The 18,565-nt window shown below is 44.5% G+C and overlaps 2 protein-coding genes across 5 annotated transcripts in view; one reads left to right on the forward strand and one right to left on the reverse strand.

Moving 5' to 3' along the window:
• The window catches only part of OXA1L (OXA1L mitochondrial inner membrane insertase), a 21,634-nt gene extending 14,774 nt beyond the window's left edge, over nucleotides 1-6,860 (forward strand). The window contains exons 4-10 of the mRNA XM_040476621.1: nucleotides 4,860-5,003; nucleotides 5,256-5,341; nucleotides 5,516-5,680; nucleotides 5,851-5,955; nucleotides 6,068-6,230; nucleotides 6,316-6,396; nucleotides 6,479-6,860. Of these exons, the coding sequence (XP_040332555.1) occupies nucleotides 4,860-5,003; nucleotides 5,256-5,341; nucleotides 5,516-5,680; nucleotides 5,851-5,955; nucleotides 6,068-6,230; nucleotides 6,316-6,396; nucleotides 6,479-6,606 (872 nt within the window). The 3' untranslated portion in view covers nucleotides 6,607-6,860. The remainder of the gene's footprint in view (nucleotides 1-4,859; nucleotides 5,004-5,255; nucleotides 5,342-5,515; nucleotides 5,681-5,850; nucleotides 5,956-6,067; nucleotides 6,231-6,315; nucleotides 6,397-6,478) is intronic.
• Nucleotides 6,861-7,213: 353 nt separating this feature from the next.
• SLC7A7 (solute carrier family 7 member 7) overlaps nucleotides 7,214-18,565 on the reverse strand; it is a 32,818-nt gene continuing 21,466 nt past the window's right edge. For all 4 annotated transcript variants that reach the window (XM_040476617.1, XM_040476620.1, XM_040476618.1 and 1 more), the window contains exons 3-10: nucleotides 12,809-12,934; nucleotides 11,686-11,830; nucleotides 10,196-10,319; nucleotides 9,543-9,646; nucleotides 9,136-9,232; nucleotides 8,466-8,615; nucleotides 8,108-8,291; nucleotides 7,214-7,747 (exon numbers count right to left, since the gene is read on the reverse strand). In XM_040476617.1, the coding sequence (XP_040332551.1) occupies nucleotides 7,641-7,747; nucleotides 8,108-8,291; nucleotides 8,466-8,615; nucleotides 9,136-9,232; nucleotides 9,543-9,646; nucleotides 10,196-10,319; nucleotides 11,686-11,830; nucleotides 12,809-12,934 (1,037 nt within the window). In that variant the 3' untranslated portion in view covers nucleotides 7,214-7,640. The remainder of the gene's footprint in view (nucleotides 7,748-8,107; nucleotides 8,292-8,465; nucleotides 8,616-9,135; nucleotides 9,233-9,542; nucleotides 9,647-10,195; nucleotides 10,320-11,685; nucleotides 11,831-12,808; nucleotides 12,935-18,565) is intronic.

Genomic DNA, 18,565 nt, shown 5'->3' on the forward strand with positions numbered 1-18,565 from the left:
CCCCCATTTTTATATTATTTTTGCTTCCTTTCCCTTATGTTCATCTGTTTTGTATCTTAAAGTCCTCATGAGTGAAGTCATATATTTGTCTTTCTCTAATTTCGCTTAGCATAATACCCTCTCGTTCCATCCACATAGTTGCAAATGGCAAGATCTCATTCTTTTTGATTGCCAAATAATACTCCATTGTGTGTGTATGTGTGTGTGTGTGTGTGTGTGTGCGCGCGCGCGCATGCACGCACACACACACACAACCACATCTTCTTTATCCATTCCTCCATCAATGGACATTTGCGCCCTTTCCATACCTTGGCTATTGTTGATAGTGCTGCTATAAACATTGGGATGCATGTGCCCCTTCGAAACAACACACCTGTATCCCTTGGATAAATACCTAGTAGTGCAATTGCTGGGTCGTAGGGTAGTTCTATTTTTAATTTTTTGTGGAACCTCCATACTGTTTTCCAGAGTGGCTGCACCAGCTTGCATTCCCAAGGAGTCACATGCTTTTCTGATTGAGCCAGCCAGGTACCCCTGTATTCTGCTATTTGGGAATGGAATGCTTTGTATATATCTATTAAGTCTCTGGTCTTATGTGTTGTTTAAAGCAACTGTTTCCTTATGGATTTTCTGTCTGGACAGTCTATCCATTGATGTAAAAGGGATGTTAAAGTCCCCTACCTTTATTGTATAAGTGTCAATTTCTTCCTTTTTGTCTGTTAACATTTCCGTTACATATTTAGCTGCCCCTGTGTTGGGTGCATAAATATTTCCAAGTGTTATATTCTCTTTGGATTGATCCTTTTATCATTATGTAATGCCCTTTTTTGTCACTCGGTTTTGTCTGATACAAGTATTGCTACCCCAATTTTCTTTTCATTTCCATGGAATATCTTTTTCCGTCACTTTCAGTCTGTCTTCTTAGGAATCACATGTGAGTCTCTTACAGGCAGCATATAGACGAGTCTTGTTTATTTAATCCATTCAGCCACCTGTGTCTTGATTGGAACATGTAGTTCATTTACCCTCAAGGTAATTACTGAAAGATATACTTTTTATCATTTTTTTAAGTAATCTCTACACCCAATGTGGGGCTCAAATTCACAGCCCCCTAAAAATCAGGAGTCACGTGCTCTACCAACTGAGCCTGCCAGGTGCCCTTCTTACCATTTTTTTGATTTCTGCTTGTTTTTGTAGTTCTTCTCTGTTCCTATCTTTCTCTTCCCTTGTAATTTGGTGACTTTCCTTAGTGTCACGTTTGTATACCTTTCTCTTTATTTTTGTGTGTATATTATAGGTATTTGCTGTGTGGTTATCATGAGGTTCATATGTAACATTGTATGTATATAACAGTCTATTTTAAGTTGATGGTTGCTTTAAGTTCAAGTGCATTCTAAAAGCACTACATTTTTAGTCCCCCTTCTCACATTTTGTAGGTTTTGGTTTTTGTGTTTGGGTTTTTTGGAGTTTATTTTGATGTCTGTTTTGTTTTGTTTTGAAGCTTTAAAAGCTTTTATTCAGAAAGCCTATGAAATAATTATATGATACTTTGGGTAGGTGGTATAAAAAATGACTTGAAAATTCCTACATTGTTTTTGACATTTCTTAGAATTTAATATTTTGTGTATCTCTTGACTAATTATTGTAGGTCTAGGTGATTTTATTACTTTTGTCTTTTAACCTTCATACTAAAGTCTGTAGTCAGTTATCTGCTCCCTTTATTATATGTTTACCTTTGCCAGTGAGATTTTTTTTCATAATTTTCTTATTTCTAATTATAGCCTTTTCTGTTTTGAGAATTCTGTTTAGTATTTCTTATAAGGCTAGTTGGTGTTGATGAATTCTTTAGCTTTTGCTTCTCTGGGAAACTCCGTATCTCTCCCTCAATCTGAATGATAACTTTGCTGGGTAGGCTATTCTCAGTTGTAAGTTTTTCCTTTTGGCACTTTGAATATATTGTGCTCCTTCTGGCTTGTAAAGTTTTTGCTGAAAAGTCAACTAATAGTCTTATGGGGGCTCTTTTGTATGTAGTTGTTTTCCTCTTGCTGCTTTTAAGATTCTTTAACTGTTGGAATTTTTATTAATTAGTCTTAGTGTGCATCTTTTTGGGTTCATCTTTTTTTGGGATTGTCTCTGCTTTCTGGAGTTGGATGTCTGTTTAGGGAATTTAACAGGTTAGGGAATTTTTCACCCATTATCTCTTCAAATAGGTTTTCTGTTCCTTTCCCTCTTTCTTCTGAGATCCCTATGATGCCAATGTTAGTACAGTTGATATCCCTGAGGTTCCTTAAATCATCCTCAGTATTTTTCTTTTTTCTTTTTGCTGTTCCCATTGGGTGATTTCCACTATCTTCTAGATATCCGATTCATTCTTCTGCATCACCTAATCTGCTATTGATTCCCTCTAATGTACTTTTTATTTTAGTTATTGTATTCAGCTCTCATTGGCCCCTATTTTACACTTTCTGTTGAAATTCTGTTCATCCATTCTTCTTTGGAGTTCAGTGAGTATGTTTATGACTTAGACCCTTATATCTGGTAGATTGCTTATCTCTTCTTTGTTTAGTTCTTTTTCTGAGGTTTTGTCTTGTTCTTTTGTTTAGAACATACTTTTCTGGCTCTTCGTTTTGCCTAAACTCTCTGTGTTTATATTAGTTAGATCACTTCTGTCTCCTGGTTGTGAAGGAATGAGTTTTTGCAGAAGGTGTCCTGTGAGGTCCAGTAGTGCAAACTCCCCGGTCACCTGAGCCAGGTGCCCTAGAGGTTCCTTGTGTGAGTGGTGTGTACCCTTCTCCTGTGGCTGGGTCTCTGTTGGTGCAGACTCAATGGTTTGCAGAGCTGTCCCCTGACACAGCTGTCTACAAGGCTCAGCGACAGCTTCTTCAGGTGTGCTGGTAAGTAGAGCTGCCCCCCATCCTGTCTGAGAGGCCCAGCTACTACTACTGTTGGGTGGGCTGGTGTGAGGGTTTGGCCCCAGCATAGCTGGCTACCAAGCCCAGCTGTTGCAGGTGCTCTAGCAGGCAGGGCAGGGACCTTTTGGTGGGGGTGGCTCTGGTGCAGACTGAGGCCACCTGCTGGTTGGGAGGGGGAGGGCAGGGAGCCACTTAAGAGGGGCTCCTGGCCAGTGCATGAGTTGCGCTGAGCAAGCTGGTGCTAGCACAGTAGATGGAGAATGTCAGAAATGGTGCCCACCAGCAGAGAATGTTCCAACAGATCCCTGCCCTGCCAGCACATGCCCTAAAATTAGTATGTGGATCTCTTCCATGTGTAGCCCATTTTTCTAACTGCTGCCTCTGCACTGAACCTTCAGCAAGTGAGATTGTGCTGTACCCTTTAAAAGCAGAGTCTGGGGACGCCCGGGTGGCTGAGTCAGTTAAGCAACCGACTTCAGCTCAGGTCATGATCTCACAGTCCGTGGGTTCGAGCCCTGCGTCAGGCTCTGTGCTGACAGCTCAGAGCCTGGAGCCTGCTTCGGATTCTGTGTCTCCCTCTCTCTCTGCCCCTCCCCTGCTTACGCTCGTCTCTGTCTCAAAAATAAATAAACATTAAGGAAAAAAATTTTTGTTAAATAAAAAATAAAAGCAGAGTCTGTTTCCTATTGCACTCCAGCTCTCCCAGACATAAGCCTTGCTGGTTATCAAAACCAGATGTTGTACGGGGCTTGTCTTCCCAGTGCAGGTCCCCCAGTCCTGGGAACCTAATATGGGGCTTGGACCCCTCATTTCACAGGGAGAGCCTTTATGGTTATGAAGTCCCTCCCACTCGTGGTTCCGGACTAGACCATGTCTCTGCCTCCTATCCAGCTTAGAATGGCTTTTTCTTTATATCCTTAGTTGTATAAGATCTGTTCTGCTCTCTGAAGTTCTTTCTCAGAGACAGTTATATATGTAGTTACAGATTTTGGTATATCCTTGAGAGAATGTAAGCTCACGATCTTTCCTCCTCCTCCATTTTGACCTCTTGGGACCAAGGTCCTGTATTAGACACTTTAGACCTTGAAATCTATCCCATGGCTTTTGTGATCATCTTTCCTGATTTTCTTCCAGTCTTTCTGACCACATTTTTCCATTTCCATTGCCCTTGCCCAGTTCTCGGTCTCCTCCTTCAGGGCTAGTATTCTCGGTTTCATCCTTAGCTTCCCTTCTCTTCCACTCCACATCAGCCATCATAACGTTGATAAAGCCTAAACCCATATCCCCCCCAACTACCACTACCACCACCCTCTTTTTTCAGCCCAGACCCTCGTGCTTGTCTACAGATAAAGTATTTGTTGGAATTATCAAGAAATAGGAAATATAAGAAAAGAAATAGGAGCTAAAGCAGTAGGCCACCAAATTACTTCCTACCTTAGGGATTTCTAAGATAGTGGTTTTCAAACTTTATTCCTGGGAGCCCCAGAGTTCTATAATGGTGCCTCTGAGGAAAGAAAAAGCCAGAGCTTGAACAGTTCTGTAGCCAGACTACCCCCTCATCCAGAGCAGCTCAATTTTATCTGTTACGTGTATTGGGGCTACACCTAAGAGTTGGGGGTGGGGGGTTCCATTGATAATAGAAGAGTTTGGAAACCACTGATCTAGAGAAGTATCTTCTGTCACCTTCCTTTTGTTCAAGGAAATAAACAGTATTCCTGGCCATTTGCTTACAGAAGTTAATGCTAGACATTGTGATATCAAAGCAGAAGACTAAGCCTTGAAGGAACTAAGTCATCCCTGCCCTTTGTTTTGGGCTCCTCCAGCAAGAGTCGCAGTGTTGAAAAGACTGTTATAAGAAAGAGTCTTTCAGTGAGGACCTAAAGACCTTCAGCCTTCTAGCTGCAGAACTGCTTTAATTTCACTTCAGTCCTAGTGTATGTTTTCCAGGTACAGTCCTTGCCCGATGCCTGGTGTTTCCTCTCATCGTGAAGGGCCAACGAGAAGCAGCCAAGATCCACAACCACTTGCCAGAGATCCAGAAGTTTTCCACTCGAATCAGAGAGGCCAAGTTGGCAGGAGACCATGCTGAGTGTGAGTCAACTGCAGAATGCACGTAGGAACAGACCACATTTGCACTTTGCTGACATTCTGCTGAGGGAAGGGAATGACCAAAATCGGGAGTTACTAGAGGTGGGCAAGTTGTAAAGATGTACCTGCTCCTTGGGCCTAATGTTTGCAGTGACTAGCAAGGGTCAGGTAGAAATTTCATGGGCCAGATAGTAAGGATAGTGACCTCCACTGATGTAACTGTTAGCCCAACCATTAATTTCCCCTTGTTCACAGTTTACAAGGCCTCCTCGGAAATGACATTTTACCAGAAAAAGCATGATATTAAACTCTTTAGACCTCTTATTCTACCTCTGACTCAGGTAAGCAAAAACATTTTCCTTCTGATTTTATCCCATACCAGTCAGATAGCCTCCTCTGTGTTTCCCATGCCTTAGACCCCAAAAAAGCAGTGGTGGTGATACAGTTGTCAGTAATGGAGTAATAGAATGTCTCCTTTGCTAAAGGGTCCTGACACTGTTTATCCTTTGTACTAGGCCCCAATCTTCATCTCCTTCTTCATTGCCTTGAGAGAAATGGCCAACCTTCCTGTGCCCAGCCTGCAGACAGGTGGCCTCCTATGGTTCCAGGATCTCACACTGTCTGACCCCACCTACATATTACCACTGGTAGTAACTGCTACAATGTGGGGTGTCCTTGAGGTAAGCCCAGGCTGGCCAAGTGCCAGGTCTGCAAAGTGGGGAGTAGGGGTAAAGTAGTTATGCAGAATGGTCATTCTTTGCCCCTTGGAGAAGTAGAATTGATGGGTTGAAATCTGTGCCAGATTCTTTAAAATTGATGTGCATTTGCTCCTTTTTTATTTTTTTGGCAGTTAGGCGCTGAGACTGGTGTACAAAGTTCTGATCTTCAGTGGATGAGAAATATAATCAGAGTGATGCCCCTAGCAGTCTTGCCCATAACTATCCATTTCCCCACGGTAGGTAATGGCTTAGGAACTGGCTCCAAGCCCTTCCACCTAGCCTTGCCATCTCCCATCGAGCTAGTAACAGATGACAGTTTCTGAGTATCGTCTCTTTCTTTTCATCCAGGCTGTGTTCATGTATTGGCTCTCCTCCAATGTGTTTTCCCTGGGCCAGGTGTCTTGCCTCCAGATTCCAGCTGTACGGACTATACTTAAAATCCCCCAGCGTGTGGTGCATGACTCTGACAAATTACTTCCACAGGAAGGCTTCTTAAAAAGCTTCAAAAAAGGTAAGGGTGTGCCCTCAGTATAACAGGATTGGGGGAAAGTAGTCAAAAAATGGGTCGAGGCCCAACTGCCTTCCTCTTTACACAGGGTGGAAGAACGCTGAACTGGCTCATCAGCTACAAGAGCGCGAACGACGCATGCAGAATCACTTAGAGCTAGCAGCCAGGGGTAAATAGCCCTTTCAGGCTAAATTCTGTGATTTGTTTCTTCCTTTCCTCTGTTCATTGAGATTTGTTTTCTTTTGCCCTAGGTCCCTTACGACAGACCTTCACCCACAACCCTCTGCTACAGCCTGGAAAGAATCAGCCTCCCAGCACCCCGAGTAGCAGCAGTGCCAACCCAAAGTCAAAGCAGCCCTGGCGTGACACACTCAGCTGAATTCCATCTCTGCTCACACTGGTAGGAACTCTCTCTTCAAAGGCTCAGCCTCAGAACAAGATTTGACGCGGAGTCATTGTCCCAGGCCTTAGAAACTCTGAGGTGTTGTACAGATCTTCATTGTAAAAGTGGATTCCACTACAGACTCTTACCCCTAAGTGTAAAAGAGCCGAGTGATCTTGCCATCCACAGAATTAGTAAACCTCTGTACTCCATGCTGCTTTCTGACACTTATTAAACAGGGAAATGAACTGAAGGATAGATTGATTGGTAATTGCTCCTGCCCATGCTCTTAGGAAGTGCCTCAGTGTTGTCAACTGGCATTATGATCTTAAACTCCTACCTCATACATGGATTTTTCCATCCATTTATTTATCTTGGATCCTATAAAATATTCAAGTAGATGTGATCAGTACAAAGGACAGGAGTTGATATCTAACAACCTAAAATTTTGCTAGAGCAACTTAGGTGTGCTCTCTCGCATAGAGACTGGTTTCATCAGCCTCCAACAGCTGACTTGAGAGACAAGCAGAAGACTGGGACAGTTTTCATTAGGCTAGGAGGAACACTAAAAGCAGACACCTATCTAAAATGAAGCCACTCAAAGTTTAGAACATAACGTTTATTGTCTAGCACCTGTGACAGTTTCATGTCTCTCTCTCTAAAGGAGACAGGAAGTTTGGAGCATTATTGGCCCTTTTAAAGGAAAGGAGTGGGTAGGCACAGCCAGAAGTGAGTGAACATCTTGACACACGGGAATATGCTACTAGTACAACCAAGCCCACACCTGACATGCTCCCCACCACAGTCTGCTATATTCTCTTTTTTTAAAAAAATCTGGAACAGTGTGTAGCAAAACAAATAAATTACTTTTCATCTCTCAAAAAGCAAGTTCAAAAATTGGAGGCACCTGTCCAGAAGCTTGGTCTGAGCAGCTTCAACAAAGAAGTGTACTTTCCTTTTCTCTTCCTTGGCTCCAGCCAGCAAGAGACAAGAGGCCCCCGCTTTCCGCATCTTAGAATTCTAGATGGTGTTTAGTTAGACTTGGGATCTCGTTGCTTGGGTATCTCTCTTCCATCTTCCAAATCCATCTCTGCAGCAACTGACATACATAGGACCTGGAGGTACCATGTAGTGGATGCTACAAAGAGAAGTGCGAGTCAAAAGTGAGAAGAGGTCAACTGAGCTCAATTCAAGTGGCACTGAACAGGGCTGGCCTGGAGGACAATTCATTTAAGCCTTAGTGTTAACAGCAAGAGCCAACGGCAAAGGTGACTTAGGGGGACGAGATTTGTGGAAAGGCCGTACACAATAGCTAAGCCAACTCGAAGATCCAGAGGCTTGGGGTGGTGGGGAGGGGTGGCTGGATGGCCCAGTTGGTTAAGCATCCAATTTCATGATTTAGGCTCCGGTCTTGATTTCAGAGTTGGGAGTTCAAGCCCCCACGTTGGACTCCACACTGGGTGTGGAGCCTACTTTAAAAAAAGACCCAAAGGCTTACCCACAATCCTTCGGAGGCAGTGAGGTCGCTTGTGTTCTGGCACTCTGATGATGAGGAAGTAAAAGGGCAAGCCCGAGAGAGCAATGCCAATGCCGATGAGGGAGTTGATGGTATCACTGTAAAGCGGTACAGCCACCAGGAAGATGGTGCAGAGGCAGAAGACAATGGGAAAGAAAAGACTGAGCTGAAGGGCACAAGACAAAACAATGGACGTTAGACAGCTACAGTAGCAGTTTCTCCTGTGAAGATTACAGCACTGAGCCCTTTCATCTCCACCCACTACCACCACCAAATCCTAGGCAGAGGGTTCTGTCTTGAAAGAATCCCCTGGAGAAAAGGTAAGATGGAGGTGAATTACCTTGAGGGGACGAGGCCGATTAGGCTCCTTCCAGCGCAGATAAAGCTGACCGACAATAGAGAGCCCCACGAAGAACCAGTAGCTGAAGCTGTAGTAGTTAATGAGCTGAAAGATGTCCTCCACACACAAGTAGATCAGTGCCATGATACCCTGCAGGCACAAGCAGAAGTCAGCTCCTCCTCACAGCATTTGTCACTCAAGGGGTTTTTTTAATGCCCTTTTTTTTAATCCCTACACCCATTGTGGGACTTGAACTCACAACCCCGAGATCAAGAGTTGCATGCTTCACTACCTGTGCCAGCCACATGCCCCCCCACCCCCGCCTATACAGTTTCTCTTAACCTAAAGTCCATCTCCACCTTTTGCTACCTAACATAAAAATCCACTTCAGATGCACTTTGTCCAAGAAGTCTTTCCTCATGCACCTTCTGCCCCCATGGAAGATCATTTCTTCCTTTAAACACTACAGCACTTACTAATCTTGGCAGTCATTTCATCTCAATATATTCAGCATGCTTTATGCCTTATCCTAGACCAGAGGAGGTTACCATTTTTTATGGAAGGCAGTTTTTCTGTTAGACTCTAGAGCTTTGAGGAAGCCAGAACAGTTGTGTGTACTGTTACCATTTCCCCCATAGTCTGGCTTTCAGCCCCATTTGAGGTCACTTACATTGAAGAGCAGAGCAGGTACCGGTGTGAACCGCTCAACATGAATCATGCAGATGGCATCCGGGAGATGGCCTTCTCTTGAGCCCACAAAGAAAAGCCTATTTGGGGTAAGATGAAAGAGGCTGAGAAACTTGTGGGACACTGGGTATGGCTGGTTCGCATACCACATAGCCCTTCTTCTGCCATCCCCTCCTTCAAAAGAGTTTGAATAATATGGAATGGAGTTCAGTTATAGAGATTAGTGAGAACTGGAGGCTGCTGATGGAAACAAGAACCAAGGGGTTAATATCATTATCACTTGGGGAGCAGTGACTACACTCCGGGTCCTATAAGTCCTACTCTTCCCTGCCATAGCTCTTCACGATACCCCCCCCCCCACACACACCCTGTAAAAGACACCACTCTTACCTAGAAGCAGCCACAATGGAGGCATTGAGGCCACCAAAGCAGGATAATGCAACCGCCAATGGAATTGTCCAATTGAAAATTCCAAAAATCTGGTCTGCAAAAGTCTAAGGGAAAGGAACAGAAAAGTGTCATTAGCAGGACCTAAACAGGATGAAAGGCATGGACAAGCGTGCCCCAGATAGCCCCTACCTTGTTTAACTCTTCATTCACAACCAGGGTGACAGGACTTTGTAAGCCCAGTATGGTAAGCATACTTTTTTTTTTTTTTTTTTTTTAAGATTTAATTTTAAGTAGGTAGGGGCGCCTGGGTGGCTCAGTCGGTTAAACATCCGACTTCGGCACATGTCATGATCTCACGGTTTGTGAGTTTGAGCCCTGCATTGGGCTCTTTGCTGACAGCTCGGAGCCTGCTTCAGATTCTGTGTCTCCCTCTCTCTGGCCCTCCTCCACTCGTACTCTATCTCAAAAAAAAAAAAAAAAATTTAATTTTAAGTAATCCCTATACCTCCTATGGGGCCCATAACCCATAACCCTGAGATCATTAGTCACACACTCCGTCAACTGAGCCAGGCGCCCCTAAGCATATTCCTTTCAAGGACCACCCACTTTCCCACAAGTACACCCTCAGCCTTCTGCTAGTGAAAATCCTTTACCACAGCAACAGCATCACTGGCCAGGATGTCCCTCATGTCTAGCACAGTGTAATAAGCCACGTTGGTCAAGATGTAGATGATGGTGACAATGGGCATGGAAATGCCAATGGAGAGAGGTAGGTTCCTATGACCAAATAGAATAATGCATGCATTAGTCCCACGGTCACATCCCCATCTCCTTTATTCCTTACACTCCCACACCAATCCAGGGGTGGTGCCTCCTGTGCATTGCCCCACTGCTTTTGCCTTTGAAGTTACCTACAATCGTGACTTCATTCTTCAGAGTTCAGAGCTTAAAGGGCATCAAGGGAAAAGAATATCACATTTAGAGAAAAGGCTGAGCAGAAAAAGGATTAACAGAACTATGTCACAGAATAATAGCACAGGAAACAGGGGCTTTTTGGTTTTCACATCCAAAGCCTCTTGACGTCAGGATTCCCTCTCAAGATTGTCAACGTTGGGAAATTGGTATTAAAGTGGAGAAATCTAAGAGGAAATTATGGAGGCAAATTGTGAAATCTAACATCTCCAGAGAATAAGACTCTTGTTGGGAAGAACACTATGTATCTACATAAGCAAGCTGGGAACTATGTCCATGCCCTTACTCAACTTGAGAAGCTTATGTGCCATCCTAACCAGTGGCCAAGAGAAAGACACAAGGACAAGGTCCTCTGGACCAATAAAGCAATGACCTTTATAAGCATTCTTCACAGTGAGGGGGAGGGGGGATATTCTCAAGTCATTCAGCTTCTGTCCAGTAGGTGGAAGCACCACCCAGGCTCAGTCCTGCTTCTGTTATCCGCTCCCGGAATTGCAACACTGGATGTGTGCCAAGAAAAGTTTATTATTTTGATTTAAAAATTTACAGAAACTCCATTCCCTCATACTCTTAGTTCCAAGAATAATTGAATTTTTGATCCAGGAAGGGCTCTGGAGATCATATAATTCAACCCCCTCAATTTATACATAAGGAAGCAGGCAGAGTTGGCAGGGGACTCCCTCAAGGTCATCAACAAATCAGTGGAAAGACAGGCTCCAGGCTCTTTGACTCCCTGTCCAGTGCTCTTGTCACTGCATGACTACAGACTACTTGAGAATAAAAATGAAGCAATAGCATTCAATGCTGACATGATACCACTATGTCAGTATAAATTTGAGAAAGCAAAGGATCAAAAAAGAAATAGGACCATTTGGGGGCATTTGGGACCTAAAGTTATCTATGTGAGGATAAAGGTGGAGGAGTATCAAGAAAAAGCCATATGAAAGCACGGATGAACACACGGTAGAACCTGCTTTAATTAATGTAGGAATGAATGAGCAGATGTGAAAAGGCCTGCTGTTACGGACTAGGTATTTGGGCTTTAGACCTCCCATCTATTAAAGTGGAACCAATAAAATCAGTCTCAGTGGTTGTGGTATGCTGTCGGGCACAACTCAATAAATGATAGCATATCCTTACTGCTGTGGAAAATTGATGGTGAGATACCTACCTCTCGGGATTCTTGATCTCTTCAGTAACATAGTTGAGGGTGTCCCAGCCTGAGTAGGAGAACAGAGCCGAATACAATGCCAGGGCAATGTCCCCCACTGCAAATGATGAACCCTCAAAAGAATTCTCCAAGTGAGTGGAGGCTCCTGGAATCCAGAGAACATGGAAAGACAAAAGGATTAGTGGTTCGCCCTCAACTTTAAGGTGATCCAATAAAGGAATAAAAGAATAGGACAGTAATAGCTAGTGAGTGGCTTAGAACACGGTTGGCAGCAAGGGCAGTGGTAAAAGAACAGGGACAGAAGAGAGACCTCTACAATGATGGGCTGGAATGCAGGGAACAAACAGCATGGGGATCTTGACAGGAAGGACCATGGTGGTTTTCCAGGGTAAGAAACCATGACAGAACTGAAGGGCTATAGAACATAAGTAATGTGGTTCTGTCCTATCCTGTAAGCTACCCGATCCCACCCCTTTTCTAACCCCACAGACAGCTGGTACAGAATGGAGGAAGGATAGGGCTTAGAAGGCCCAGGTCAATAGAGTAGTAGACTATGTGTTCCTACCTGGAAACTGGAGAGGAGTGGGTACAAGTGTTTCATTTCTGCCCTTACCCACTTCCACGGGCAGAACAATCACAGCCACAGCATTGGACTTAACAGTCTGCAACAGCTGGCAAGACCAGCTTTGGGATCATCTCAGTACAAATCTCCACTAACTTACTAGCTAGGGACTCAGGCAAGATACTTAATTCTGCAGCCTCAGTTTCCCCCATCTATAAAATGGAACTAGTAGGGGCGCCTGGGTAGCTCAGTCGGTTGAGCGTCCGACTTCAGCTCAGGTCATGATCTCACACTCCATGAGCTCGAGCCCCGCGTCAGGCTCTGTGCTGACAGCTTAGAGCCTGGAGCCTGCTTCAGATTCTGTGTCTCCCTCTCTTTCTCTGCCTCTGCTCATGCTCTGTCTCTCTCTGTCTCAAAAATAAATAAAAACATTAAAAATAAAATAAATAAAAAATAAATAAAATGGAACTAGTAGTACCTAGCAAATGAGAATGCACAAAAGGCAATTAAAGAAGTGTGGCTCAAAGAACTGCACAAAACTTAGTCACTATTATGTCTTACCCTGGCCGAGTCTAACGATGCCTGCAATGATGACGGCGATCAATGCCAAGACTTTAGCATAGGTGAAGATATCTTGTACCAGTGTTCCCCACTTGACATAGGCACAGTTAATGAAGGTTAAGAGACCTGAAAAAATAATAACAATATTGATTGGGGACTGTCCCTACCACCCAGAGAGCCTTAGACTTTCAAGCAATATTTCCAGTAGCAGTCATCAAAACAGAGCCTTTGGCCAAAGAAGTGTTTGGGTTCTGACCTGCTGTGTATTCGACACCTCTGCCCAGAATGTCCTCACCATTAGCATTCAAAGGCACCTGCTGAGCATCTGTGTAGGCAGCACCACACACACCCTTAGCACTTACACTAAGAGAGGAAAAACAAAGTAACTGGATTTGCTTAAAAGTGCTCACAGCAGTGGGAGGCAACTGGTAGCTGTACAGGATTAGTGTTTTTCCGCTACTGGCTCTGAAAAGTCATGGTCTGTCCCAGCTTTCCACCCCTTTACCTCCTGATACGGGCTCCAGGACTCAGCGCTCTGGTATTGTTAACCTTGGTAGATCCTGTTGTGACTTATCCAATGCCTGGCCCAGCAGGTCAGAACATGTGGCCAGGGATTAGAATGGGGGCCAGACTTCCTGCTGCTGCCTGCCAGCTCAGCCACTTGTTTTTGTACTTGGAAAGATTCTTGGAGCTGAGGTTCCTATAGAGTGGGGACAGCATTTTTCCTGACTGGACATTGCAAAAGAGTGAGCCACACAGGTCATGATCTCACAGTTCATGGGATCAAACCCCACATCGGGCTCTACTCTGACACCACAGAAACCTGCTTGGGATTCTCTCTCTCTCTCTCTCTCTCAAAAATAAACAGGGGCACCTGGGTGGATCTGTTGGGTGAGCATCTGACTCTTGATTTCAGCTTAGGTTATCTGATCCCAAGGTCATGGGATCAAGCCCCATTTCAGACTCTACTGTGCATGGAGCCTGCTACTTAAGATTCCCTGTCTCTTTCTCCCTCTGCCCCTCTCCCTCACTTGCACTCTCAAAATGTAAATAAACATTCAAAAAAAAAAAAAAACCCCACAAACATTCCTCAAGTCCTTCTACCTCGGGGGTAGAGGCAAACCCTTTACCTGGATGAGCTTTGGAAAAGTCCATGGATCACCCCTAGAGAGTTCTTAACCTACAGCTTCCACAATGCTTGAAATTCCTTGTAAATGGTTATGTATGTACACCAAAAATATATGCATTTTTCTAAGAAAAGCGTCCTTAGCTTTATGTCAGAATTTCCGAGAAATCTGTTACCCCCAAAAAAGTTTCAGTTTACTACTTCAGAAGATGACATTCAAGAAGGGAAGCCCACACATGCTGTGAAGTTGACCGATAGCCCCAGGATGTGACAGGGAAGAAAGTCAAAAGAAATGATTCTGAAACTCAGCTGAATGTTCTCAATCCCCCACCAGCCTCTTAAGCAGGCAGGCAGGCACTTGCAGCACGCCTTCCCCACCCTGGCAGAGAATCACCTTGCTGCTTCTGCCTTCCCAGCTCAGCAACTGGAGCACCAGGAGGGGCTTAACAGTTCCTTCCAAGAGATCCCAGGGTAAGATCAGAATCAGCCTGCCTTAAACTGCAGAAAGTGAGGTCCAGTGCTGGGCTTGCCTGCTTCAGGCTACCGACACGGAAGAAATACTCCCTGTCTCAGCTCTGGTGGTGGCATGTCCCTCAATGTCCCTAATCCCCCTGTTTTCTTGTGTCCTGGCCTCACCACACTGCCCCAGAAGCATCTTCATCCTGAGAAGCAGGAAAGACCAACCTCAAAGAACAGCTCATCTTCTGTCTCTCCCCCATCCCCCCCTCCTTTATACCCCTATTCTCGCTGCCCAAGTTCTTTTCTGCTCTTCAGTAGAAGGGGCATTCTAGTCCTATACAAACACTTGCCTTTCTGCCTAATAAACAAGACAATAAACAACCAAAGCTTATCACAGGGTTGGGCAAAAATACACCGGTAACTCCTCAGTGCTCAGTTAATAATTAGACATGCATACTGGCTCCCAAGCACCCTACAAAATGACCAAAGTGCCTTTATCTCACCCTCCACAAATCTCTGAGCTCTGTTGATCCTCCCCAGTCAATTACCCATCCTTCACTCCCCACTGGGCTTCAGTTTCCAGCCATTCAACAGCCCTCACGCCCCTTCTGTTCACCCTGTGACCCCTACACCTTACCCTCAGGCTCTGCTGCTGCTTCACAAATAACAGAGCAGCCAGATTTCTGAGTAGAAACGCCCGGCCCCGAGACCAAAAAAGGGCAGAAGTGGGGGAAGGGGAGCACCTGGCCGGCTACCAGTTGGTAGAGCATATGACTCTAGATCTTGGGGTCATGAGTTCGAGTCCCAAGGTGGGTGCAGAGTTTACTTAAAAAAGTAAAAATAAGGGGCGCCTGGGTGGCTCAGTCGGTTAAGTGTCCGACTTCGGCTCAGGTCATGATCTCACGGTCCGTGAGTTCGAGCCCCACGTCGGGCACTGTGCTGACAGCTCAGAGCCTGGAGCCTGCTTCAGATTCTGTGTCTCCCTCTCTCTCTGACCCTCTCCCACTCACACTCTGTCTCTGTCTGTCTCAAAAATAAATAAACATTAAAAAAAAGTTTTTAATTTAAAAAAAAAGTAAAAATTAAATAAAATAAAATATAAAAAGAAAGGCCAGGGACAACAGATGCTACAATATTCACAAGGGAATGGGATCACAGAAACTGATAGTTAGCCCTCAGGGTAACCACAGTCACACCACCAACCCGGCCTAGCTTCAGGGATTAATTCAGGTTCAGAGTCTGTCTGCAGCCTTGTACCACAGCATCTGTTCTCAGCTCTGTCCAGGCATGTGGGCAGGGAAAAGACAACTCATCATCCTTTACCACAACAAATTCTGAAATGAAAATACATGGATTGTTTGCATTTTAATCCCTACTGCTTCTCTACTTGAATTCCATATCCATCCATTTGCATCCCTCCTTTTACCCACCAGTTTTTCTCCCTCCCCCCACACCTGAGCCTTCTTTCTCAGCCACCGACCCACCATCTTGCCCTGATCTACTGCATCCTGAGCACTGGGACGCGGTTTGAATGAAGAAGGGAATCCTATGGAAGGAAACGGAGCAGGGAACTGCCTGAGGAGAGCTGGCCCTCACCTTCCCCAGAGCCCAGCTTCCTCCAGGGCCTCTTGGCCATGGGAGCAGGAAATGGGTATGGCAGGCAGCACTGCTGACTGGGCTGTTTGTCCTCGCCCACAGCGGATACAGCTGACCGGAGACCCCAAAGCCCAGCCTAGTGCACTGTTCTTAAAGTGGAGCCCAACCTCCTGCTTCAGAGGCAGGAAAAGGAGGGGACCACAGGCTTATAGTAATATGGAGGCAACTGCAAGCCAACCTCAAGGACAGAAATGCCCTACCCTCCTACCTCTAGGTGTAATTCCATCTCCACCCAACACTGGGCCAAGTCCACAAGAAGATGGCTGGAAATCACCTTGGACCCATGACTCAGGTGCAGCTCCTTTCCTGCTTTGACCTGCTCTGGAGGAAGGAGAAGCCACTCCTATCATCATCTAAAGAGATGCGCCTGAACGGTCGGTCGGTCATCAAACCCAACTGCATGGACTCTCCTGGAGCAGAAGGCTAGTTCTAGCACTAAGGCCCAGCGTCAGCTGTAGAACTAAAAGCCAGGAAAGCACCCACATAGATTGATACAGAACAACAAAGCTTGTAGGCCCAACTCAGATCAGATGCCCAGATTTACTTTAGATGCCCACACTAAACAGTCCCTGAAAAAAGAACATTAAACCCACAATTCTCCCAGCACCGTTAGTTTTAAACACATAGAATGTAACACATGCAACTCTGGCCACTATTCAGTGTATTTTCTGCTTCAAATTCCCAGAGACTATAAAACCTCAATACTTTATTTATTAGACAACTCATTCCATTTTTAAAGAGATCAATAGCTCTTCCCTCCACTAAGCCAAAAACTTCTTCCTCATAACTTCTACCCAGTAGTCCTAGACCTCTCCTCTGGAACTACACAGAATCCAGATAAATGGCCTCATTTACATAATGGCCCTTCTTATCAAACATTAACACCCTGTCCCTTTTGATACTTCCCCCCATTGAAGCTAAAAACCCAGTTTCTTCAACCTCTTGTGTGACAAATGTCACTTCCAGATCACTCACTCACCATCGAGTTCCCTCCTCTCCATTTACTTCACTTTGTCAGTATGTCCCTGGAAACATGAGACCACACAGAACACTCCAGACATTTTTGCAGACTATGGGGTTTCAGTTTGAATTCACTGTCAACTACAACTCCACCTCAGACTAATGAGCTTTTCCCTATCCCCCTTTCAGGGCCTAAAGGATTTTTTTTTTTTTTTTTTTTTAATCCTAAATAGGAGACCTTAACAATTATTCCCAGGAACTTTCCTCTGTAAATTTTTAGGTATCATTCCCATCTACTAGAAATGCATTTTCCCTCCTAATTTTACTAAGTAGTTCAAATGCCTTCAATTTGTGAAATCTGTAAATTTGATTAGCATACCTTCTGGGTCCTCCCTGAAGTCTTGATGAAAATGTTGACTAGACAGGCAGAGCCCTGTAGTCAGTCTATCATTAGAGACCTTCCTGTATGCTGTCATTATTCTACAACATCAACCAAGAATCCACCAAAGTATTCTTTTATCTAGTCCACCTTTTTCTACCTTGTCAACAAGAATATTGTGAGAATTTGCCAAGAACTTCTCTGAAATCTGTATAAACGTGTCTCTGCCCTTGCAATCTAATGACACAATCAAATGATTCAATGAAATTAGCACGCATTTATAGAATTTTCATAGCTATACCACGTAATAGTCAAAAATTAGAAATAACCTGGGGCTCCTGGCTGGCTCAGTCAGTAGAGTATGCAACTCTTTTTTTTCTTTCTTTCTTTTTTTTTTTTTTTTTTTTGGTAAGATTGTTTTTAATGTTTTTTATTTATTTTGAGAGAGAGCACACATGTGCATTCAAGCAAGTGAGGGAGGGGCAGAGAGAGGGAGAGAGAGAATCCCAAGCAGGATCCATGCTGTCAGCCCAGAGCCTGATGTGGGGCTCAACCTCACAAACTGTGAGATCATGACCTGAGCCAAAATCAAGAGTTGGATGCTTAACCCACTGAGCCACCCAGGTCCTCTTTGCCTTTTTTTTTTTTTTAAATATAATTTCTGCACCCAATGTGGGGCTCAAACTCACAACCCCAAGATCAAGACTCACATGCTCAGGGGTGCCTGGGTGGCTCAGTCAGTTAAGCATCCAACTCTTGATTTCAGTTCAAGTCATGATCTCACGGTCATGGAATCAACCCCCGAATAGGGCTCTCCATGGATTATGCAGCCTGCTTGGGATTCTCTCTCTCTCTCTCTCTGCCCCTCCCTTGCTCACGCTGTTTCTCTCTCTCTCTCTCTCTCTCTCTCTCTCGCTCTCGCTCTCTCTCCCTGTCTCAACATAAACAAGCATTAAAAAAAATAAAGGAGACAGTCGCATGCCCTACCAGCTTAGCCAGCCAGGTGCCCCTGAGCATGTGACTCTTGATCTCAAGGTTGTGAGTTCAAGCCCCATGTTGGGCATAAGGTTTACTTAAAAACAATAATAATAATAATTGTAAAAAATAATAATTATAAACAATCCAAATGCCAATCAACAGTAGAGTGACTAAGTAAATACTTAGAATACGTAGAATA

Source organism: Herpailurus yagouaroundi, unplaced genomic scaffold, assembly GCF_014898765.1.
Source record: "Herpailurus yagouaroundi ecotype Mexico unplaced genomic scaffold, PumYag 141, whole genome shotgun sequence".
Classification (NCBI taxonomy): Eukaryota; Metazoa; Chordata; class Mammalia; order Carnivora; family Felidae; genus Herpailurus; species Herpailurus yagouaroundi.